The sequence below is a fragment of the Podarcis vaucheri genome, assembly GCF_965113315.1.
Source record: "Podarcis vaucheri genome assembly, chromosome: 6".
Classification (NCBI taxonomy): Eukaryota; Metazoa; Chordata; class Lepidosauria; order Squamata; family Lacertidae; genus Podarcis; species Podarcis vaucheri.
Genome location: NC_138764.1, coordinates 3585459 through 3609254, shown reverse-complemented (window position 1 = coordinate 3609254; position 23796 = coordinate 3585459). Strand labels below are relative to the sequence as shown.

The window sequence follows — 23796 nt, the reverse complement described above, 5'->3', positions numbered from 1 at the left end:
TATTTGAGGGGGGAAAGTCCACTACTGTAGGTCCATCCCTGCTTTACTCAAACTTCTGCTGTTGATTAAAATAGCCCCGTTTTTCCTTTCAGCATCTTTCCTTTCTTGCTGCACTGTTTTCTCTTCTGTTTCTCAGCTGCCTTGTGCACCAGGATGCAGAGCCCTCAAATATCCCATAGCACCTTCATACAATGTGTGTCACTCCTGGTTTCCTGTGTTGTCTTCAACATGAAGGTCCAGGTTCAGTGTAGTAATTTTGAACATACATTTAATCTACAAGCAAACACTGCTGTGTGGGTAATGTCTAACTGAGCAAACTTAAAGATTGGGGGGTGCACAAAGAGGGCCGCAGAATATGAGAGAGGATAACGGTCTGGGAGCAAGAGAGTTGAGAAGAGCGAGGGGGGAGGGGAAAGGGAAAGGTGAAAAATGGGGTGCAATAAAGGAAGAGGTAGGCATGGGAATGGGGACAAAGATGAAAGCCAAGGGACGAAAGAAAGGGTCTGCAGAATCAGATGGGGGTGGCAGCTTCATAACTGGATGAAAGGTGTAAAGGGTGCTTTGTAGTTGCAATTGGTGGGAGGAGAGAGGTGCAGGAGGTTCCCCATGGAGGTGTCCTGTGTGCAAGGGGAGCTGCCCTAAAGGAGAGGTGGCAGCTGCGTAGACTTTGAAGCAAAGTGGGGCTGCAGAATAGAAGAGAAAAGTGGCTTCGAAATAGGGTTGGAGAAAGGGGAATGAGGTTTTCAACCAGTACAAGGTTCTAGGGGTTTAATGTGTATTGGAGGGTCAGAGCCTCCCAGTTTCATATTTTGAAAGTGGGGGTTTGTCTCTTGCTCTTTCTTACCTTTAAGCAATTAAAAGGTGGATGAGTGGGGTGTATTCTAGCTTGTGCATGTTTTAAAACTTGCAACTTTACACCAGCCTTTCCAGTGCTAGACCTTGCACACCTCTTGATAGGCCTGGCAATGTAAGGCTGTCTAGAATGCTCCTTGCAGAGTTTGGAAGAACTCTGGTTTTGTTTGTTTGTTTGCTTGCAGTAAAATACAGTTTTCTAAAAACTTTAAAGTTTTTTTAGTTAGTGAAAACCAATGCTGTGCTCTTCAGTGCTCTGTGGGCAAAGCATAGAGCTATTCCATATAGAAGAGTACAAATACAACAAGGCTTTGTGGGGACCCTGTTCCGACTATGCTGAGAAGACCCCTAAATCACCCCAGTTGGGCCCTAAACAATGCACACCCTTGCACGAAAGCAAACCAATGTGAGTTTGTGTTTTTCTCCTGTTTGGCAGAATATTCAGAAGCTGTTGGGTTTGGCTCCTTCTCGAGCTGCCACCAAGCAAGCTGGAGGATTCCTTGGCCCCCCACCTCAGTCTGGGAAGTTCTCCTGAAATAAGAGTTGCATCTCACTAGCCGAAACATCCTGACTTTACAAGAAACTCTGGATTGCACAGAAGGCTTCCTGAACATGTTGCCTATGTAACTATCATACCTTTGTTTTGCAAAGAGATCAGCAGTGAAGCACATCTTTGGGCTAGATCTTGTACTTACTACTCTGAGGCAGTGGAGAAATATACTAGTGGAATTAAATGGAGTGCTGTTTGATGAGAAAAGTGTGACTTAGAAGTAAGCAGCAGTAGTATTCTTTCTTGTGTAATAACCTTTACCAAAGTGAAAATAAAACAAAAATTGTTTTGTCTCTGTGCTTCCAGTTCATATAGTTCACCTCAGACACTATTCTGAGGGAGGCTTTTATTCCACAAACTCCCGACAGCTGCAGAACGGCAGCATTGGTTTGTTTCAGCCACTGGCTTCCCCTGGATGTTTTTCGATTGCAGTTGGTTAAGATTAGCATTGTATATAAGTGATGTCAAGAGACAGCTGAGGGGGGCTTGGCTTGCTGCTGAGTCAAATGGCGGCTTGATTTCAAGTCTCCGGCAGTCTCCTCCATTTGTAGTGCTGCTCCAAAAGTTTTACATCTACCTCAAGGTGGGTCATTTCGCAGGCACACATTTTCTTCATGTCTCCTGTCTTGCTGATGCAGTTTTCCTGTATGACAGCTTTCATTGCCTCCCATACAGTCGCAGTTCTGATTCCTTCTGTGTTGGTTCCAAATACGACTTCCATTCTTCCCCAATCCACTTGACCACCAGGTGGTGCTGCAACATCATGGGAGGGAACTGCGGAGCCAGCTGCCCGCTTGCATGATTCAGCAGAAGGCAAAGGGACAAAATCAATATGACTGTATAGCTGGTGGGGATGAGGCTAGAAACAAAAGTTGGGTGAAGCAAGTGCCATGCACCAGTGAAGTATTGGCTTGTGTTTTCATTTTAGAAGTTATGGAGCCCTTGCTATCCATGTGACCATCAGAAATCACATTTTAATCACCACCTAATGCGGGTGGCGCTTGGGACACGGGTGGCGCTGTGGGTTAAACCTTAGAGCCTAGGGCTTTGCTGATCAGAAGGTCGGCAGTTCGAATCCCCGCGACGGGGTGAGCTCCTGTTGCTCGGTCCCAGCTCCTGCCAAACTAGCACAGTTTGAAAGCATGTCAAAGTGCAAGTAGATAAATAGGTACCGCTCCAGCGGAAAGGTAAACAGCGTTTTCGTGCGCTGCTCTGGTTCACCAGAAGTGGCTTAGTCATGCTGGCCACATGACCCAGAAGCTGTACGCTGGCTCCCTCGGCCAATAAAGCGAGATGAGCGCCGCAACCCCAGAGTCGGCCACGACTGGACCTAATGGTCAGGGCTCCCCTTTACCCTTAACATGACAACACCTTCTTGAAAAGACATCAGAGTTTGAAGGGTTCTTTTTAGAAAGGGGGTTTGCCCCTCACTGGGTCAGTAAACAGAAGCTAGAGTTACAGTAGTTAATCTCCCTTTTGGCAAAAAAAGATCTGCCAGCAGTATCATGTAAAACATCTTGAACTGCCCCAAATTCAATTACCGTATTTTTTGCACCATAACACTCACTTTTTTCCTCCTAGAAAGTAAGGGGAAATGTCTGTGCGTGTTATGGAGGAAATGCCTACGGGTGGCATGCCTACGGATTTTCCTCCTCTAAAAACTACGTGCGTGTTATGGTTGGGTGCGTGTTATAGAGCGAAAAATACGGTAATTTGAAATAAGGGGTGCTTTAGGGTCCTGGAGGGGAGAGGAGAACAGTGCATCATAGTCTTGCAAACACAACTTTATTAGGATACTTTAAAACACAGTATTAAATTATTTGGAAATAGTAACAAATCTTATTGCTGCGAAACTGCACAGCGTAAAATTGGAAAAAGCATTGTGCACCTTCAATCTCAGAGCAGTATGGACTGCCATAACAAAGTATAAGTTAACTTCCTATAGAAGAGCTACTAATAACCAGCCAAATAAGTTTATATAACAATGAGCTTTATCTCACTTATCAAGATAAGATACAACTGTACAATAGGTTTTCATTATTGTAATAACTTGTGTGCAAACATTTCTTTTTATTCATTTTTGGTATGTATTAATATAACTGCTAAAAAAATACATTTAGAAGAGCACCGGGTTTAGGTTGCAGTTACCTGGGAGTGATTCTCAATAAGCGGATCTCAGCTTATTTCTTATTTCTGAGTAGACGGGTAGAGAACTGCGCTGCCTAGATTCTCCCTACTGAGACAGCAGAAAGTGCGCACGACGCAGTTTGGGGGGACACGAATTTGGGGGCAACAAAAAGAGCTGCTGTGTCTCGGATGGCTTCCCCTCAACACGCAAATCTTCCAACCTGCCTGGATCCTCTCTCTGCCCAAAAGGCAAGCCCGGCTCAGCTGAGGGGGCGGGGCGGGGGGCGGGGTCCTGGCGGCCCCTCCCGCGCCGCGCTCCCAAGGGCCGCCCCCCGCCCCGCCCCGCCCGCTCCCTCGGCCGCTCCCGGGGCTGCGCGGACGTTGCCAGGAGGCGGAGTGAGTGAGGGTCGCGGGAGAGGGGGGGGTCCCGCGGGGGGGGGGTCCCACCGCGCCCCCAGGGCAGCGGGCCGGGAAGCCCCTTCGCCTGCGGCGGCGCCCGGAGAAGCGCTTGGAGGCCGCGCTGGGCCTCCCCGGCCGGGGCCTGTGAAGGGAGTCCGGCCGAGGGAGGCGGCGGCTGGGCCGGGGCGCCAAGGGGCCGCTGCCATTACTGTGCTTCAGTTGGTTGCTCGCTTTCTCCTGCCCGAGGACTTAAGACGAAGGGGGGTGTTTCTAAGCCCCCCCCGCCAGCTTCGAAGAGGCCTCGGTGGTTAAAGCCTGTGGAGAGAGAGGGGCGTTGCCGCCTGGCGCCCCCACCTCGCTCCCCCCCCAGCGGGGCCGCTGCAGAGGAGGCCCTGGGAGCCGGGCGGCGCTGCCTCGGTTGGGCCGAAAGCGGGAAATGAAATGGTGTTGGGAGTCAAGGAGGACCTTGCAGCAAAGCCCCCCCGCCCCGCCCCGCCCCCCCCAAAGCGCCATACAGCAAGCCTGGTGGTATTTTAAGGACCAGCCAATGGGTCATGGCGTGAGCTTTCATAGGTTCTAGAAATACTCTCTGCGCCTGTGGAGTTTTATCAGCAAAGCACAAACATAAAAGCACTTCCAACTTCAAGAAACAAAGTAAAATACTCTTGAGCATATGGATTTTCATGCTTTAAACTCCATTAACTCATTTCTCTTGCTCTCTTCCCACCAATAATTACTAAAATATGTAGAAAACGATAAGGACTTAATATGTGCCCCCTCCCCCCAAATAAGCTTAGGGCCACAATAAAACTTTGCTCCAGGAGAGTGTCTTCCATGAGACAGTATTGAATAGCCTCTGGCCAAATGTGGTTCTGAGAAGAAGAGCCTGTCGGGGGGGCTGTGCCCCTGCCCATTATATTGTGGTATATAGAAGTGATGAAGGAATAGGGGGTATGCACACTAAAATAATGTTGGGACTGCTCCAAATCTTGACGCTCACCTTGATGTGTTAGTGTCTCTGTGAGATGCTATTGAATCACATTTGACCCAGTCACATCCACAGCCATGCATTTAATGTGCATTCGGAACCTTTGTTGTGTTGGGAATTTTAGCTCTGTGAACAAACTGTAAAAAAGAGCAAGAGATAGGGGCCGACACCCCCACAGGAAGCTTTTGGGGCACCCTGAACCCTTCACCCATGCAGTTAGAGACTACTCCTGTGGATGAGGATGCAGCATTTGTGGAGCCTCAAAACAGCTTGCAAAAGATTCTCAACACCGTGCTCTAATCTCCATCCCCTCCCCCACCCCCATGGGCTGTTCTGGGGGGTTCCCCTGACCCCTTCCAGAGCCAGTTTGGAGGGCCACCCTGCACACAGCACCCATAGGGATGCAGGAGTCTTCAGGAAGCTTTTGCTCCTCTTGCTTTTTGATTTTTCCGGGTGCCCTGCTTACGCCCTCTCCCACAGTGCTCCTCTACAGCTCTGGAGTGGCTCTGAGCAACTGGATTTCACTTGGCACAAGGTGAAAGGAGCCTTCCCTCTGTTGGCTGATTTGTGTGGCCTATCTCTTGGGGACAATCTGTAGCCAATTGCGTAAAATAATAGGAGGGTTTAAAAGTGGATTGTACATGGCTCTGTGTTTTATAGACATCGTTGAAATTCTTTGAAGGGTAAAACTTGATAAGATAGTGTGTTTTATCTTGTTTTTGTGAACTGTCCTGGTAGCTCTATGGAGGGCAGTATATAAATCTTTCAGATAAATGACACAGCAGTAGGCGGATTCCCAGGCACCTTGCCTGCTGCTTCACGGGAGCAGAGGTTGATAGGCCTCTCTTCTGTCCAATGCAGCCTTGTTCCTGCTTGCCAGCTGTCAGATGCTTCACAGTCCCCGCTTCTTACTCATTCTCCCTGGTTTTCCTGGTCTGCTCCGTTGTGCAGCAATGAGCACCATCACTGGCACATTTCAGCTGCAGCAGCCCCTCAACTACCGAGAGGGTGCCCGCATTGAGCCTGTGGATGGAGATCACAGCGAGGAGACGTATGAACCAGCAACTGGTAATTATCTCCAGGGTGATGTTCTGGGGGGATGTGGGCTTCAGGGAGTGCAGCCCAGTTGCTGCAAAAGGTGGCTTTGGAATCACCTCCCCAGACTCTGTAGTACATCAATTTGCTATTGACTTGGCATTTTAGATAGCATTCACATTCAATGATGTGAGGTGAGAATATTATCGAGAATGAGAATATTATCAAGAATATTCTCTACTAGAAAATTCCACTCCACAAACTGTAAATTCTAGTGTAAGAACCAGTTTTACAACACTCATTTAAAAAACCTAGTAAATAATAAGTCAAGCTGTGATATTGGCAGTGTAAGTAATGAATAATGATTTTTTTGATCCAGTTACATTATTGGGCCTTGTGTCATTCACCATTGGCAGTTTTGAAATGTGAGCTACAGAAAACAATTTTTTTTAGTTTTAAAAGTGCTTTTCATTTAATATGATGAACATTTGAATTCATATGTATTTCAACTGTATGTAATAGCCTTTTTTCTATTTTGGTGTGATCTTATTCTTAGCAATTCTATACCCTTGGCCATACAGTGTGATTATTTTTACAGAAAGTAGCTTTAATGCTTTATACACTTAAAGTACCTAGGCCTATACAATTATGTGTAACAGCATGTGAGGTGGCCTTGATTTAAACAGTTGTTGCTTCTATATTTTTATTTAGTGCCAGTAACTGGTTTTTGCAGTGCCATTCAGTGGTACAAGGTGCCATATTCTACTATTTTAAATGAAAATTCTCCAATATTTTCATTAATTGAGAATATTCTCAAGAATTTTCCCCAAAAGATTATTCTCGAGAATTTAACATCACTATTTACATTATTCAAATAAGTTTCTGGCTTAGATTTATTCCAACCAGAAGAAACAGGAATCTATGACCTTTGAAGCTGTTGGCTGGCTGCACTCGTGCCAAGGTGCATTCTGAATTGTTTATCTTTTAATGCTTGAACTTTGAATTTGCTGATTGGTAAAAAAATGTGGCTGAGGGCTGATATGCAAGACTTGCAAATAATGGAGACAGTGGAGTACTGGTTTTTGTCCAGACACATGTATTTTTTAAACTATTGTATTTGCTGTAACAATAATAAATGATAAAGATGTTTATAAAGATGTTGGTCAGTGTCTTTATAAATGACTTGGATGAAAGAATTGAGAGGATGCTCATCAAATTTGTAGAAAACACCAAACTGGGAGGGGGAGCTAATGCCACAGAAGACAGAATTGGGATTCAAGGTGACCTTAACAGACTGGAGAACTGGGCCCAAGCTAACAGAATGAATTTCAGTTGGGACAAATGTAAGGTTCTACACTTAGGCAGGAATAACCAGCTGCACAAGTATAAGACACCTGGCCAACTATAAGACGTACATGTGAAAAGGATCTAGGGGTCTTAGTAGACCACATGCTAAACATGAGTGATGCAGCAGCAAAAAAAGGGAATGCCTTTTGTAGGCTGCATCAACAGATGTGTAGTGACCCAAACAAGGGAAGCAGTAGAATTGCTCTATTCTGCCTTGTGGCAGAGCCATAGCTATGGTAAGGCTAGCCAGGTTTTTTTTGCCCTGGGTGAAGTCTTCAGAGGGGCGCCATTGAGGCTCCTAAAACCTTGTTTTTGACCCAGGTGAAATCAAGTCTAGTTTCATCCCTGCTTGTGGTGTCCAGTTCTCAGCATCACAGTTTAAAAAGGATGTTAACAAGCTGGAACATATGCAGGGGAGGGTGACCAAGGTAATCATGAGGACCCTTATGAGGATCAGTTGAGGGAGCCTGGAAAAGAGGAGACTGAGAAGAAATAGGATTATCATTTTCAAATATCTTAAGAGCTGCCATATGGAAGATGAAGCAAGCTTGTTTTCTCCTGCTTTGAAGGGTAGGACTTGAACCAATGGATTCATGTTACCAGAAGGGAGATTCCAAATAAACATCTGGAAAAACTTTTTGACAGTAACCTGTTTGGCAGTGGAACGGTCTCCCACGAGAGGTGGTAGACTCTCCTTCCTTGGAGGTTTTTAAGCAGAGGTTGAGTGGCCATCTGTCAGGGATGCTTTAAGCAGAGATTCCTGCATTGCAGGGAGTTGGACTACATGAATCTCAGAATCCTTTCCAATATGATTCTATGATAAGTTAGAGAGTCTTATTGTCTGTCATTTACCAAAAATCATTGATACTTTACTGTATCATTTTCCCTCAAGCATGGATTCCCCCCTCTCTAATAATCAATAAATAAACACCATTTATTCAGTTCCCTGTGTATGACTATGTATGTCTCTTTATATGTCTGTCTACGTAATATAATGTCAGGTCCTGTTTTTAATACAAACCTTTTGGAGCAATTTCTTCAGAGATGTGCAGTGTCAAATATTTGGCAAATCACTTTCTTGCTACAGTTAGCAAATCAACAACAAGCAAATATTGAACTTGGCTTGTTATATTATTCAATAAAACTATTTGGGGAGAAAAGGCAATTTAAAAAAATCTGTGGTAATGCATTTTCCATCATAAACCAAAGTGTCCTGATGCCATTGCAGTGCCATCAAATGGGATAGAGGTTGCTGAGTTTCCAACGTGTCTGAGAAGTCAGACCATCTCCCACCCAATTTAATTGGCATAGAATATTGCTTATATAAGCTTATTTTATTTTTAATTATTATCTTGTTCATTGACACCAAAGAACCAAATTTATAATACTTTAGTCTTGAACATCAGTTTGTGTTCTTATGGCTAATTACCCTGCTAAAGGTGGGCAGGGACAGAGCTGTAAGTGAGTTTCTGCCTGCCGTTTTCTTCCGGTTTTCCCCCTCGCCACTTTCATGAAATTAGGCCAAGGGCCATGAATTGCCTACCCCTGGTGCAGGCATGGGTGTGATGGGACGCTTCAAGCTTTTCCTCTTGGTAGGCCATGTTGCAGAATAAATAGCTTTTCCTGTTCAGCACACAGCCTGCAGTCCTATGCAGAAGATAATAGATGAACCACACTCTGTCTCTTAAGAAGCATAGGAAAAAGAAAGAATAGAAACCCTGCCCAATAAATAGTTGCTGATGTACAATATTCAGAAGAATTCCTTGTCAAGCCTGAATCCAGAGAGGCTCAATTGGACATATCACAATGGCCTTTACATCTCAAGAACTTTGACAAGCTGAAAGTGAGGACAGCATGTTACACACTCCTTCCTTCCGGTTGCAATCTCTTAAGGAGAGTGATTGACGAGTGTGTAAGGATGGGCTTCATCAAGTAGAACAAGCCTCCCAGCCCTTCTTCTATGAAGTGGTCGTCTGGGTCTGCTGCATCCTCCATGTTGAGAAGACTGCACAGTGGCACGCTGGACCCCAAAGTGCCTGGGGGTCTGTTTGTGTGCATTGAGCAAGCCACATGCATATGAATATGAACCAGAAAGAAGATTGGGTACTTTCTGGGTGAGCTGTGCAGCTAGGACCTGCATCTGGATGCTATGTGTGCACCTGGGCTCGTTGCCGAGAGTGGCAGGTCAGAAGCAGGAGCTTTGGCAAGTGTGATCTGGGGTCATGGGAGAGAAGGACAGTGCTGGATGCCTAGTGGCAATATGACAACAGCAAGTATGAGACTTCTCTCAGGAGGGTGATCTTCCCCTTGGAGAAGCTGCTGACATCCTACAAGCGACGGGGGTCACCAGGTGGCGCATTGGAAGATGGCCGACAATAACATCTCTCCGACCCACACGAGGTAATTAAGAGGCTGCTATGGGAAGTATGCAGCCTTCCCGGCCCCCCCAAGGAAATGGGGGGGGACTGCCTTGCCAGCAGTGTCCATAATTCACCCCCGGATTCGAAAGAAGGGGGTGCGGACACTTGGCACAAGCCCTCGGGTGAAGTTGGCTCTTCCTGACGCTGTCTCCAATCAGCGCACTGGTTCGCTTTAGCTTGAAATATATAATTGGAAATATATAATTAGAAAGAAGCTAAAGCACATACATCAAGTGAAGATCGGGAGTAAAGACTGCTGAGCGGAGCGACGGGCAGGACAAATAAATGATGAATCACCATTAAGAGACTGGTATGTTTGGAGTGAAACGGAAAGGGGGTGGAGGAAAAAACTTTTCTTTTGCCTTATGTGAGTATTAATAACCCTCCACCCCAGAGAGAAGAATCGTTGCAATTTATTAATCACAAGCAGTAATTCAAGAACTGTGTGGAGTGAATTATTGATCAAAGAGAGGATTGGTAAACATCGGAGAATGGAGGAAAGTTTTATGACGCAGTTTTAAATGGCATCTTGCTAAGACAGGCTTGCCTAAGAAGGACGGGGGGAGGAGGACCAGGGTCATCCGAGTGTGAATGGTGATCGGAATGTGATCTAGACCTGGCAGAGCCCTCTGAGATATGCTTGGCAAGCCTGGGAAAATCAACGGACAGACTGAGGGAAAGTTCTTTACGGAGGTGTGGAAATGGCGTCTGTCCTTATGTGATATGATTTTTGGAGAGTGTAAAACCCACACAGAGGATGTTTGTTTTCAACCCGTTTGTGAAGATTATCAGAGATCGCAAAGAAAGGAATATATGATAACAACAAGAAGATGAGGAAAGTAAAAGAGACTATCTGGATAGAACTGTCTAATTAAAGCAGCAATATAAGTGATGCTTGGACCCCTGTTCGAAGCTTGAAGTATGGGTACCCCCCAACAAAAATTTAAAAATCTGGCTGTATAATTTGGAAATCATGTGATTTGGAAATAATGTGATTTGATTGGCCTGCTAATAAAAATTATATTTTTTTTAAAAAAAGACATCCTACAAGCGACTGGTTATGAAGGACAATGCAGTGAACGCCGTTTGTTATGGTGAAAAGAGCATGTGACCTGGCCTGCTGTGGTATGAAGACAGCCTCAAAGTCCATAAGAAAGTTATCAGCACAAAAGGAGAGTCCATTTGGACAGCCAGTACCTTGATGACAACTGCAGTACTTGCAGTCATGGAGTTATGCCAAAAATCAAGCATGTGATAATGGAAAAGACACCTACGCTCACAAGTGGGTGCTTGTCCCGAAAGCTGCCCAGAAGACTATGATGATCAAGGCGAGTCTTATTGGACACTCACAGCAAGCCCCATGAGAAAAATCCCCAGGCCTGGAAGTATAACTATGTGGGTTGCTGGAAAGGAAAGCGTAAAAGAAGTCGTCCCAGTGGAGCCAGACAAAGAAGGTCATGGAGAGTGTTGGGGAACACGGAGCAGCAGCCTCATCTCCCTCAGACTCTCCAGAGCTACAAGCAGAAATCAAGGAAGAAGAAGAAGAAGAAGAAAGAGACGATAGAATCAGAGCTTGCTGAGAGTGGCGGGAAGCTAGTTGAAATGGACAGTGGCACAAATGTGAAGAAGAACAAGAAGAAGAAGAGGAAGAAGAAGAAGAAACAGCTCAGAGTAACCTGTGAGAACCACCCTGACCAGGCAGCCTGAACCAGCCTGAGGAAGAGGAGTCTGAAAGCCCAGTCCGTTGCAAGTGCAGAAAAGGCAGCTTTCCAAGAACTCTGAAAAATACTTTCTTTGCCAAGTTTCTGGATCTTACAGTTACATATGATTTAAGCATGTAAGTAATAGCTATTGACATCTCAAAAGATTTTCAGTCAACTCATCGTAGAACTGTAAAAGCATGGGGGAAAATGTAGGAGAAACCAGTTTTGCCTCCACTTTTAACCTTCCTAATGACTGGTGGAAACAGGATACATTATGCAAAGCAAACAATTTACAAATTAAACTTGCTTAATCAGTATGATTGTGCAGAATTCTGCTTTTCTTGTTGCTGAATGTGGACTATCTCGGGTGCTTGTTTTTAAGTGTGCATTGGTCTAAGTATATTTTTATGTTGTGAACCTTCCTGAGACCTGTGGATGAAGGGCAGTATACAAATGTAATAAATAATAATCCTCTTTCTGGATTGTGGCTTTTCAAAATTAAGGAATGTGGCCATTCAGATAAATCTGTAATAGTAACATAAAGTCAAAATGCAAGACCTGCTTCTGTAAAAGCTTTTTGTGACAGAGGTATGCTAACAAGTTGTGCTTTAGAAACCTGAATTATTATTGTTGTTATTATTTTCCCTTCAGGGCGAGTTATTGGCAAATTTCTCTTCTCTGGAGAGAAGGAAGTAGATCTGGCTGTGCAAAATGCACAGGCTGCCTTTAAAACATGGAGTCAGAAGTCAGGCATGGAACGGAGCACTGTCCTGCTGGAGGCTGCCAGGATCATCCGGGTATGTGTTAAAAATCACATGAGCCAGCCCAGCCTCCTCTCAGGCAGCGTTGGCTGCTTTCCAAGGGGATACCTTTTCAGCCATTGCCCACCAGTTTTGACTTGGCTTAATAACTCTAGTTTGTGGTTGCTGCTGACCTCTCTCTTCTCCTGCGTTCTGTGCAATACTTGAAGAATGTGAGGAGATCTTGTGCAAGGTGTCAATAGAAGGAGAGGCTGCTAGAGAGGGAAGTGCATTTGCCCCTGGAAGCCAGATTTGTGGACTCTGGTTTGCAGTGCTGTGTCAATCACTAACCTATTAACAGCTCTAGGTAAGTAAAAGTCACCTTTGCTCAGATTGAAAGCCTTGGGGTGTCCTTGCCTTCCCAACCTTATCATACTGCTCAGAGCTGCTTTATATGACATGTGCTGGGAAGCCCTGGGATCATGCCTGCCGTTATGCCTCTGCCATATAGCCATTGCTTAATTCGCCAAAAAGAGTTAAGGTGGTTTTTATTCTTGTTGGCTGACTGCATTATTCTGAATTATTTGCACTTTAGTGGTATTTTGATATGTTTTAATGCTTATTTTTATTTTGCATGTTGCTTAAAGGCTCATTGCAGGAGGTTGTGGGTAGTAAATAAGAGCAGTTCAAGAGAAAAGCCCTCTTGGTTCTGCCACGTCCTGCCGACACACATGTTACAGCTACTTGGAGTTGCATGTTTCCTCCATGGTGCTGCTCACCTTGTGGAATTTCCCCCCCCCACACACACACACCCTGAGCATTCAGCAGGGGCCAAAAGTACTACTATTTTACCAGCTACTAAAAATGTATCTGTTCATAGAGGCCTTCCTGTTATACCGTATTTTTCGCCCTATTGGACGCACCTAGTATTTGGGGGGGGGAATAAAGAAAAAAAAATCCCCCCCCAGGCGCGGGGCTGGGGCGGGGGAAGCCTGAGCTTCCCCCGACCCCAGCCCCCAGAACAGGCTGCTATCCGCAAGCCTTCCCCCACCAGCCCTGACAAACTCTGGGAGTATTCCCCACCTCCCGCAGAAGCCGCACGCTCTTTAAAGGGGCTGCACGGCTTCTATTGCCTCTTCTAGCTTGGGGATGGCTGCGCGCAAAGGAAAGCTGTTCCCAAGCCAGAACAGCGAGACGGAGGGCTCCATCTCGCTCTTCTAGCTTGGGGACGGCTGCGCGCAAAGCCTCTGCAGGGCACCCGCAAAACCGGCAGAAGCCATGCGCTCTTTAAAAGGACTGCACAGCTTCTCCTGGCTTTTCTGGGAGGTGGAGGGATTCGCTCGCAAAAGCCTGCAGAAGCCGCGCAACTCCTTTAAAGAGCGCCTGGCCTTTCTGGGAGGTGGGGGAATTCCCCCACCTCCCTGAAACGCCCGCAGGCTGCCATCCGCAAGCCCTGGGAGCCCGAGGGAAGTCGCGCCGGGCTCCCAAGGCTTGCGGATAGCTTCCTGAAGCCTGCATTCGCCCCATAGGACGCACACACATTTCCCCTTCATTTTTGGAGGGAAAAAGTTGCATCCTATAGGGCGAAAAATACGGTACCTTTTTTTTGTTCCTTAGACACAGCAGATGTAAATGTTTATAAATGTAGTGTTTTAGTGAATTGTCTTCAGTTATTATAGTGCACATTGCCTTGTCATGTTCTGCTTCAAAAGTGGTATATACATTATTTTAATAAATGAATGACTAGAAATAGCTGATTATAGAGCACAAAGAAATATGCACAAATGTATATCACTTCGCAGTTCTAGCTTTTTTGGCACAGACTTTCTTTTGGTAGAATATAAAGGAAGCTTGGGCAGCCACTTAATTCCAGTTCCACTTGCTGCTAGCATAGTTTGATTCATACTGTGTCTCTGTTGGGATTCTAGGAGCGAAGGGAAGAAATAGCTACCTTGGAAACAATCAATAATGGCAAATCCATAACTGAAGCCCGAATAGATATTGATACATCTTGGCAGTGTCTGCAGTATTATGCTGGCTTAGCTGGCTCCCTAGCAGGTGAGAGTCTGCAACTCCATTTGTTAGTTCTGTTCCATTAGCTCTGTATTTTTTCATTCCTCCCATGTCGTCTAATACACTCCTTGGAACAGTACAGGAGTCAAATGTGGGTAACAGCTTCAAGTCATGGGAGGAGCCTGAATGTTCAGACAGGAAACATTTGTTGTTTAGGGAATATGGTTTGCTTCTTTTTCCAGAATTCTTGTATGTCACTTTATGCAGTGATGTCTGGAGTCCAGCTCTTCTACTGGGCATGAAAAATGGTTCCGTGTGTAAAGTGTTGTGTACTTGCTGAAACTAATATGACATCAGGTGGCTCAGCTACAAAGGAAAGAATCAGGATTACCAGTTCCTCCTTTGCATCAGAAAGTTGGCCCTTTTTAAATGTGGTGCAACAAAAAAGGTGCCAAGTTTAAAGAGCAGTGACTTCTTGATGCAAAGGAAAAATTGGGAGTGCACTTAAAGCATTCTCAATTCTTCTTCCTTTTATCCACAGCTTGAGCTTTCTTGCACCTGTCATCACATATGATGGGCAAATTTTGCCCCAAACAACCTGCTGAGCCAACCTCTGAGACCTAGCAGGCCGAATAAGCAGGCTGGAGGTTCCCCATCACTAGTCTAATATTTAAAATGCATTATTTCTTTTTTTTAAAGCTGCAGAAAGAAACTTCACAGGCAGCCACAACCAACCAGGGCCCCCACAGAATGTTTCCATGCTGAATTTGTTAGGTTCCAGTGGGCACGTGGGGAGTTTCACTCTGTGGAATGGGGAGATGACTTGGGTGGTGGATGTATCAGCATATCCCAATATTTAGCTGCTGATAGATCACAGTGTTGAAAACCAGGTTTCACCCAGCCCGCCCAGGTAGCCAATTCAGAGCTGAAAGCGTATCACAGAAAGCACCATGAGGGAAGAAATGCAAAAACTATTAGGTTACAAAGCAAAACAGAACCCTTTCACCTCAAAAATACAGTTAAGGAAAACTACCAGTATAAATAAACCTTTGGGAATTTGAGTAGAGTGCTGGAAGATCATGCAGTCACTGGTGACCTTGAACCACACAGGTGGTAAATTGGAGCAATTAAATGAAATCTTTTTTCCTCAGGAAGAAGGTTGCACTCAGAATCCAAAGCAAAAAGCCATTCAAATGGACTCAAGGAATGGGGACTTATTTGCAATCCTTTTTATAATATAAAATGTGGGACGCGGGTGGCGCTGTGGGTAAAACCCCAGCACCTAGGACTTTCCGATCGCATGGTCGGCGGTTTGAATCCCCGCAGCAGGGTGTGCTCCCGTCGTTCGGTCCCAGCTCCTGCCAACCTAGCAGTTCAAAAGCACCTCTGGGTGCAAGTAGATAAATAGGGACCGCTTACCAGCGGGAAGGTAAATGGCGTTCCGTGTGCTGCACTGGCTCGCCAGATGCAGCTTTGTCACGCTGGCCACGTGACCCGGAAGTGTCTGCAGACAGCGCTGGCTCCCGGCCTATAGAGTGAGATGAGCGCACAACCCTAGAGTCTGGCAGGACTGGCCCGTACGGGCAGGGGTACCTTTACCTTTACCTTTTATAATATAAAATATACCATATGTTTTATACTCTTTTTATTCTTACCTCTTTAAAATGTTTTGGTTTGGTTTGTTGTGGTTTTTACTTTGCAAGCCACTCTGACCAGCTGTGCTGCTCCTGCTCATCTTGCTTTGTCCTTCCTGTCCAGGCCAGCACATCCAGCTTCCCGGCGGATCCTTTGCTTATACGAGAAGAGAACCTCTTGGAGTCTGTGTTGGAATAGGAGCCTGGAACTACCCTTTCCAGATTGCCTGCTGGAAGTCTGCCCCGGCTTTGGCCTGTGGTAAAAGAGATGCTCTATATGAGGAGTGAGAATGTGGGTGCCAACAGCTAGTACCAGGGGGTGGCTTTGTAGGGCGCCCATGCATGTAATAGGGAACAATACTCTGCAATATTATAAAGTCAAGTATATAAATGGCAGATGAAGAAGAGAGGTAAAGGTAAAGGGACCCCTGACCATTAGGTCCAGTCGTGACTGACTCTGGGGTTGCAGCACTCATCTCGCTTTACTGGCCGAGGGAGCCAGCGTACAGCTTCCGGGTCATGTGGCCAGTATGACTAAGCCGCTTCTGGCAAACCAGAGCAGCACACGGAAACACAGTTTACCTTCCCGCCGGAGCGGTACCAATTTATCTACTTGCACTTTGACGTGCTTTCGAACTGCTAGGTTGGCAGAAGCAGGGACCAAGCAACAGGAGCTCACCCCGTCGCAGGGATTCGAACTGCCGACCTTCTGATCGGCAAGTCCTAGGCTCTGGTTTAACCCACAGCGCCACCCGCATCCCGTGAAGGAGAGAGAACACATTAATGTGGATTGTGAGGCCGCCAAATTAAGATGGGGATTTGCGGGATGAGCATTGTGGTAGCTCCATTTCTTGCTTCTGTCCCTAGTAGAAGCCTTTACTCAACAATCATGTTTGGGCTGGGCATTCAGCTGGGATCAGAGAGGCCAAATCCATTGCCCACCCCATCTTTCTCCTTTGCACCTCCAAATAGAGTTAATTCACAGCTGTTCTTTTCCCCTTGGCCCATGTGAATTGCCTAGGTAACGCCATGGTCTTCAAGCCTTCTCCCTTCACCCCTGTCTCCGCCGTGATGCTGGCAGAGATCTACCATGAGGCTGGAGTTCCTAAGGGGCTTTTCAATGTGGTGCAAGGTGGAGTTGCCACAGGCCAGTTCCTGTGCCAGCACCCGAATGTGGCCAAGGTCTCTTTCACCGGAAGCGTTCCTACAGGAATCAAGGTACAGGACACCAATGCCGGCTGGCAATATTGAACTGCAAAGTTTAGCCCTCTGGCTTCCCAGGTGGTAAGTCTACAGGAGCGCAAGCATGCGATGCAAAGGCCAGTTTGGAGTACTTGGCATGCCTCTGGAGTGAGGAAGGCCAGCTGGAGAGGCCCCAGAGAGCAGGATAGGAGAAGTTTCTGTTTATGCCTTTGCCATTCGCTTCAGTCAAATCCCTTTGGGCTTTTGAATTGCTAGAGGACAGTATGTTTTGAGCAAGCCGCAGATGTAAAGCATGTCAACACTGTACTTACAGTCGGAACTTTCTATGTTGTATCCTTTGGGGAAAGCACTAGCCTTTCACTGCCTGCCTTTCAATCCATGTTGCTCGAGAATTGTCTGGCAAGGACACATGAAAAGCAAGATGAAATTTCAGCCCTGAGTGGTTAAATCATGTGTTACAAAATGCTTTTATGCATGGAAGACAGAGTTGTGTTAGCGTAACATCACTGTAGGCTCAGAATTGCTTGACATTTAATCCTGACTTATCACCAGAAAGTATCTTCCATAAGCAAAAGATATAGATGCTTATTCAGCAGACTCCCAAATGAGGATGTCCCTTTTCACTTGTCTAGAGATTTTGCAGAGTTGTGATAGACTTGCTTGTGTTGCTCATACACCTTGTTCCATCTTTGCTTCAATAGATCATGGAGATGGCAGCCAAAGGGATCAAGCCAGTTACTCTGGAGTTGGGGGGCAAATCCCCCCTTATTATCTTCTCTGACTGTGTCCTGGAGAATGCTGTAAAAGGAGCTCTCATGGCCAACTTCCTCACACAAGGCGAGGTGTGGACCTCCTGAGGAGCTTGTTTATGTCTTGTCAGGGAAGTCCAAAGTTCAGTGGTAACATTCTTCTACAGCTGAAAAAGAAATCTGTCATTTCTAAATTACTGCAGCATGGAAGGCCTTGGTTTTTAAGATAAATGAGAATCTGATCTTGACATGAAAACAGATGCCTGTAAAGTCCCAACTATTTAGGGCAAGAGGCCAAGGCCTATCCCTTTCTTACTGGTGGGCCTGCTAGGTTCACGTTTGCCCCTTTGATGCAACTTGTTGTATTTAGTCGACTCTTGAACTTGAAGCCATAAGGCTCCATCAAGAGTACTAATGTTGTAACTGTAAGTCAGACTTTCTTCAAGATACCACTAACAAGAATATAACGTTTGATTATATTTTTTACTGACATGGAGTTCCATTTGGATTTTGGGCCATAGACACCCAAATGTCTCAGGCCATTTCTGCTTTGCTTTATGCCGTATTTCACTCTTGTCTGCTCTTTATATTTTCCCCACATGGTGGCACTGAGGGTTCTAAGAAAATCTTTCTGCTCTACTTTCCAACAAACTTTTTTCTTATCTCATTCAAGGGAGGGCAGCTCCAATTTTTCTGGTGGGCTAGATTCTCAATATTCAGAGGACACATAAGAAGACACTTCAGTGCTATTCTTATATTCTGACATTTGTTTGCTATGCAAAAAGTGGCACTACAGCTCACACTCTTGTACTGTGTGGAAGAGTCTGATTTTCTCCATTCCCAGGAGATTTAAAATCAGTGCCAAAGATCCAGTGAGCAGGTGGCTCATTGTGGCTACCAGGGCCAGCAAGCAAGGTGTGGTTGGTTGGTTGGTTGGTTGGTTGGTTGGTTGGTACTTTCTTAGATCTCTCTCTGTGCCTCAGGTTTGTTGCAATGGCACTCGGGTGTTTGTGCAAAGCGAGATACTGAATTCCTTCACCAAGGAAGTCATGAAACAGACACAGAATATCAAAATTGGCGATCCCCTGCTAGAAGACACACGGATGGGAGCACTTATCAACCACTCCCACCTGGAGAAGGTGTTGAGCTTTGTTAAACAAGCAAAGGATCAGGTGAGAGTCACGAAGTATATCAGATAGCTTCTCTTCACTCCGAGAACATCATACAGACACCATATTCTGTGCTCACAACAAAGGCTGTGCCTGGCAAGACATACATGGAATTTTGATATATATGAAGTTGTGTTCCCCTCTTTTGCTAGGTTCTGAGGAACTACATCTGAACAGTTCCTGATAACTTACAGGAAAGTTGACTTCGTTGGATGTGCTGTCAGTGTTGTACCTCCCCATAAGTAGCAACAGCAGATTCAGCCATTCATGTCAAGCAAATAAATAGGGCTCTTTTGCAGGGGTGGCCGTGCTGTCAGTTCTCTGCTTATGGATCTAGCAGGTCGCTTCAGATCTGTTGGAGTACATTCTCCCTGCAAGATTAAAGGTTATGAAATCCAGAGTCAACATAAGCCCAAGGAATTCGAGACCATTTGACTATTCACATTTAAGGACTTTGTCCCTCAATTGTACTTTGCCTTCTGGCAAGGGTTATGACTTTTGTTTGCATGGTGCTCGGATTACCGTATTTTTCGCACCATAGGACACACTTTTTCCCTCCTAAAAAGCAAGGGAAAATGTGTGTGCGTCCTATGGAGCGAATGCAGGGGGGGACGCAGACTGGAAAAGCCCCCAAGAGCCGCACACAAGCTCCGTGCGCTCTTGCAGGCTTTTCCACAGGAGGGAGAAGGGACTGACTAGCGGCATCAGTCCCTTCTCCCCCCTCCCAGGAAAGCCAGGAGAAGCCGTGCAGCCCTTTTAAAGTGCGCGCGGCTTCTGCCGGTTTTGCGGGAGGTGGGGGAATTCCCCCACCTCCCAGAAAAGCCAGGAAAGCCCTGCGCAGCGTCTCCCGGCAAGGAGACGCTGCGCGGGGCTAAAGGGGAAGGCAGAACAGCGAGCGGGATCCATCCCGCTCGCTGCCTTGCCTTCTTCCATAGCCCCGTGCAGCCTCTCCTTGCGGAGACGCTGCGCGGGGCTAAAGGGGAAGGCAAAACAGCGAGCGGGATCCATCCCGCTCGCTGCCTTGCCTTCTTCCATAGCCCCGTGCAGCCTCTCCTTGCGGAGACGCTGCGCGGGGCTAAAGGGGAAGGCAAAACAGCGAGCGGGATCCATCCCGCTCGCTGCCTTGCCTTCTTCCATAGCCCCGTGCAGCCTCTCCTTGCGGAGACGCTGCGCGGGGCTAAAGGGGAAGGCAGAACAGCGAGCGGGATCCATCCCGCTCGCTGCCTTGCCTTCTTCCATAGCCCCGTGCAGCCTCTCCTTGTGGAGACGCTGCGCGGGGCTAAAGGGGAAGGCAAAACAGCGAGCGGGATCCATCCCGCTCGCTGCCTTGCCTTCTTCCATAGCCCCGTGCAGCCTCTCCTTGCGGAGACGCTGCGCGGGGCTAAAGGGGAAGGCAGAACAGCGAGCGGGATCAATCCCGCTCGCTGCCTTGCCTTCTCCCATAGCCCCGTGCAGCCTCTCCTTGCGGAGACGCTGCGCGGGGCTAAAGGGGAAGGCAAAACAGCGAGCGGGATCCATCCCGCTCGCTGCCTTGCCTTCTTCCATAGCCCCGTGCAGCCTCTCCTTGCGGAGACGCTGCGCGGGGCTAAAGGGGAAGGCAAAACAGCGAGCGGGATCCATCCCGCTCGCTGCCTTGCCTTCTTCCATAGCCCCGTGCAGCCTCTCCTTGCGGAGACGCTGCGCGGGGCTAAAGGGGAAGGCAAAACAGCGAGCGGGATCCATCCCGCTCGCTGCCTTGCCTTCTTCCATAGCCCCGTGCAGCCTCTCCTTGCGGAGACGCTGCGCAGGGCTAAAGGGGAAGGCAAAACAGCGAGCGGGATCCATCCCGCTCGCTGCCTTGCCTTCTTCCATAGCTGCGCGCAGCCCCTCCGCAAGGAGAGGCTGCACAGGGCTATGGCTTCTTTAGCCCTGCGCAGCGTCTCCCGGCAAGGAGAGGCTGCATGGGGCTAAAGGGGAAGCCAAAACTTGGCTTGCTCCATAGCTGCGCGCAACCCCTCCGGCAGGGAGAGGTTGTGCGCACCCTGTACGCTCCTCTTTGGGGCTGGGGGGGGAAAAAGATTTTTTTCTTGATTTCCCCCCCTAAAAACTGGGTGCGCCCTATGGTCCGGTGCGCCCTATGGTGCGAAAAATACGGTATCTCTTTTCAAGACTGAATAATGCTGTCAGTTGCAAAAGAACCCTATGGAGACTAGGATGGACTGCTCAAAGGACTATAAATAGAGGGCACTGTCCAGCAAAGTAGTTCTGTTATTGCAGCAACTTCTGTCCCTTCCCTTCCCTCTCCTCTCCCTAAATCTGTTCTGGGAGTTGCCCAACCCTCTGGAGCATATCTGGGGAGGCTGTGTAAGGAGGGGGGCAAGAGGGAAAGAGACGGAGAGGGGAAATTCCATTGCACAAACGGAAACCCATGGCTAACGCAACAACTTCACTGGATGCTTCCCATAGTTTCCTTTTAAGGAGTCTAATGGTTTGCTCTGGACATTTTGCATTTACAGGGCGCAGTGGTGCTGTGTGGAGGAGAAGCCTATGTGCCAGATGACCCTAAGTTGAGTGGTGGCTTTTACATGTCTCCCTGTGTGCTAGGTATGAACCCCATTTTTGGTTGATTCTCCAACATGGTCAGTACCATGTTGGTGCTGAAGGGGATGGGAGATGAGCACAGTGCACAGATTTGTATGGCATTTTTAGCTGAAGAAATTGGCTTCCTTATAATCTTTCCTGAGGTTGAGAAAGGATGGTGGCCCCTTTCATTGTTCTGCAGGCGCCTAATGCTATGATCTGAACTACATGATCAGATGATTCATTTGGGATGGTACTCAAGGTCCACATGTTTGAATGTTCTGTACTATAAATAACCTGTGCAGAGAAATAATTTCTTCTCCTTACATAGTAGTTTTATTTATGCAGGAAGCTTTCATATTTAGAGTATTGAGGGTGCAGTAAATCAGTTGTCAGGCACTGAGCTCCTGTCCACACTTTACTTGGAAGCAAGTCCTGTTGTACAAAGTGGAATTTATTTTCAAATAAACTTGCATAGATTTATAGGCTGATAGTTTGTCCAGATCTAAAGCAACAAGCAGGTAGTTCTGAAATCCCAATTTGTTTCATAACTGCAGAATAACTGGGTGGGAGAATCTGTTTCTTCCTCACTTGTGCATTCAGAACAGTTGCATACCTATTTAATATTATTCGATCACTTCTGTGTTGCTCTCAGGAAACTGTAATGACAACATGACATGTGTACAAGAGGAGATTTTTGGACCTGTCATGTCCATCCTGCCCTTTGACACTGAAGAGGAAGTCCTAGAAAGAGCCAACAACACTCGTTTTGGCCTGGCAGGAGGTGTCTTTACCAGGTACCATCAAGGAAGGGCATAGGTTTCAGCAAGTGAGATGGAAAATGAAACGGGCCAGACTGGACAGTAAATGGGCTGCCTGCTCTGTAATGTGGCATCTGTGGAAGATGCAAGTTGAGAAGCAGCACATCAGCCCAGAGCATGATGGCAAATGCTTGCTGCCAGTTGGAATTGTGTGCTATCCTCATCAGCTGGCATTCCTCCGAAGGGACAGCTGTGCCTAGTGGCATTTGGCCTACTCTAGCCTGTCCCATAGGAAGGCCAGGGAACACTGCAGGGTTTCTGGGCCTTGGGAGACACACTGGTTCTTCACCCCATCCTTCTGCTTCCTAGGGACATCCAACGGGCTCATCGAGTCGTGGCTGGTCTCCAGGCGGGGATGTGCTTCATCAACAACTACAACATCAGCCCTGTGGAGCTGCCCTTCGGAGGATACAAGATGTCAGGTGAGCTGCTCAGCTGGTGGCAACAGTGCTGGGCTTTGGTTCTCAGCATATTACGTACCAGTTGGCAAAAGGGAATGGAAATATTAGCCAAGCTTGGGTTGTGGACCAAGAGAGTTGCAGCCTTCCAGAGGGATGTGGGGCTCGCCAAGAATCCTGATGTCATTTAGTTCCTCTGGCTTAAGGTCGTCCTGGGTGTTGGCCATACAGCCTGCCTGAAACAGTTGGAGATGCATACATCTGTTGTTTGCAGTGCTCACCCTGTGAGAAAGGACATGCACATGCTAACTCCAGCTTTTAGGTTCACCTGTACATACACTTAAGTAAGGAAGTCCCTTCCCTTGGGTCCTTTGCATTCTCACAGGTAAGTTGCCAGCAAGCTTACTTCTGAAACCTTCACAAGGAAAAACATATTTTTAAGAGCAAATAGTGGCATCAGATGCTATGTTCTCCATTCCATGGTGCAATTCCTGCCATGCAGTTTTCCAGAGTTCTTCTCACAGGGAGCCATAGAGTTGCAGTCTTACCATGGACCTCTCTCTTGCAGGGTTTGGCCGAGAGAATGGCGAAGCAGCAATAGAATATTACTCTCAGCTGAAGACTGTCTGCGTGGAGATGGGCAACGTGGAAACATTGTTCTAGGGGCCTGGTCTTGTCCATTTATTCCAGCTAACACTCGACTGAAGTGCTGTGTGCCATGGGGGGAGGGGGGCTGGAGTGTGTGTTGCTCTTGCTGCCCCTCTCTTTCTTTGAATTCCCTTATTCTACTCTGCTTCCTTGAAATAATTCATGGTGAAGATAGGAGAAAATGTTCCTATCCACCAGTTCTCACATTCTGCCTAATTTTCTGACTTTAGGAGCAGTGCATGCCAAAAACCACCTGCTCCCATTTAGAGGGGCTGTGACAACGTATCTGCTTGCGATCTCTCTATTTTAGCTGTCAGGCAACTAGGCAGCTACTACCGCAATGAAGGTAGATCATATATATCTGCTACCTTTTCTAATCTGGCACTTTTGTACACAGTTTTCTGAGCAAATAAAAGAGCTGCTATTTCAGTATTAATTGCA

At 46.9% G+C, this 23796-nt stretch overlaps 2 protein-coding genes across 5 annotated transcripts in view; both read left to right on the top strand.

Moving 5' to 3' along the window:
* The window catches only part of TMCO1 (transmembrane and coiled-coil domains 1), a 21259-nt gene extending 19564 nt beyond the window's left edge, over window positions 1-1695 (top strand). The window contains exon 7 of the mRNA XM_082226685.1: window positions 1289-1695. Coding sequence (XP_082082811.1) covers window positions 1289-1387 — 99 coding nt within the window. The 3' untranslated portion in view covers window positions 1388-1695. The remainder of the gene's footprint in view (window positions 1-1288) is intronic.
* The window catches only part of ALDH9A1 (aldehyde dehydrogenase 9 family member A1), a 27545-nt gene extending 3749 nt beyond the window's left edge, over window positions 1-23796 (top strand). Inside the window, exons 1-12 of one of the 4 annotated variants that reach the window (XM_082226667.1) lie at window positions 3789-3925; window positions 5778-5984; window positions 12073-12218; window positions 14090-14219; window positions 15933-16067; window positions 16830-17026; window positions 17713-17853; window positions 18744-18932; window positions 21425-21512; window positions 22144-22285; window positions 22619-22731; window positions 23276-23796. In XM_082226667.1, the coding sequence (XP_082082793.1) occupies window positions 5804-5984; window positions 12073-12218; window positions 14090-14219; window positions 15933-16067; window positions 16830-17026; window positions 17713-17853; window positions 18744-18932; window positions 21425-21512; window positions 22144-22285; window positions 22619-22731; window positions 23276-23370 (1557 nt within the window). In that variant the 5' untranslated portion in view covers window positions 3789-3925; window positions 5778-5803 and the 3' untranslated portion in view covers window positions 23371-23796. Of the gene's footprint in view, window positions 1-3788; window positions 3926-4562; window positions 4583-5777; window positions 5985-11428; window positions 11556-12072; window positions 12219-14089; window positions 14220-15932; window positions 16068-16829; window positions 17027-17712; window positions 17854-18743; window positions 18933-21424; window positions 21513-22143; window positions 22286-22618; window positions 22732-23275 lie in introns of those variants that run through there. The other 3 variants (XM_082226669.1, XM_082226668.1, XM_082226670.1) reach the window with 3 other exon arrangements.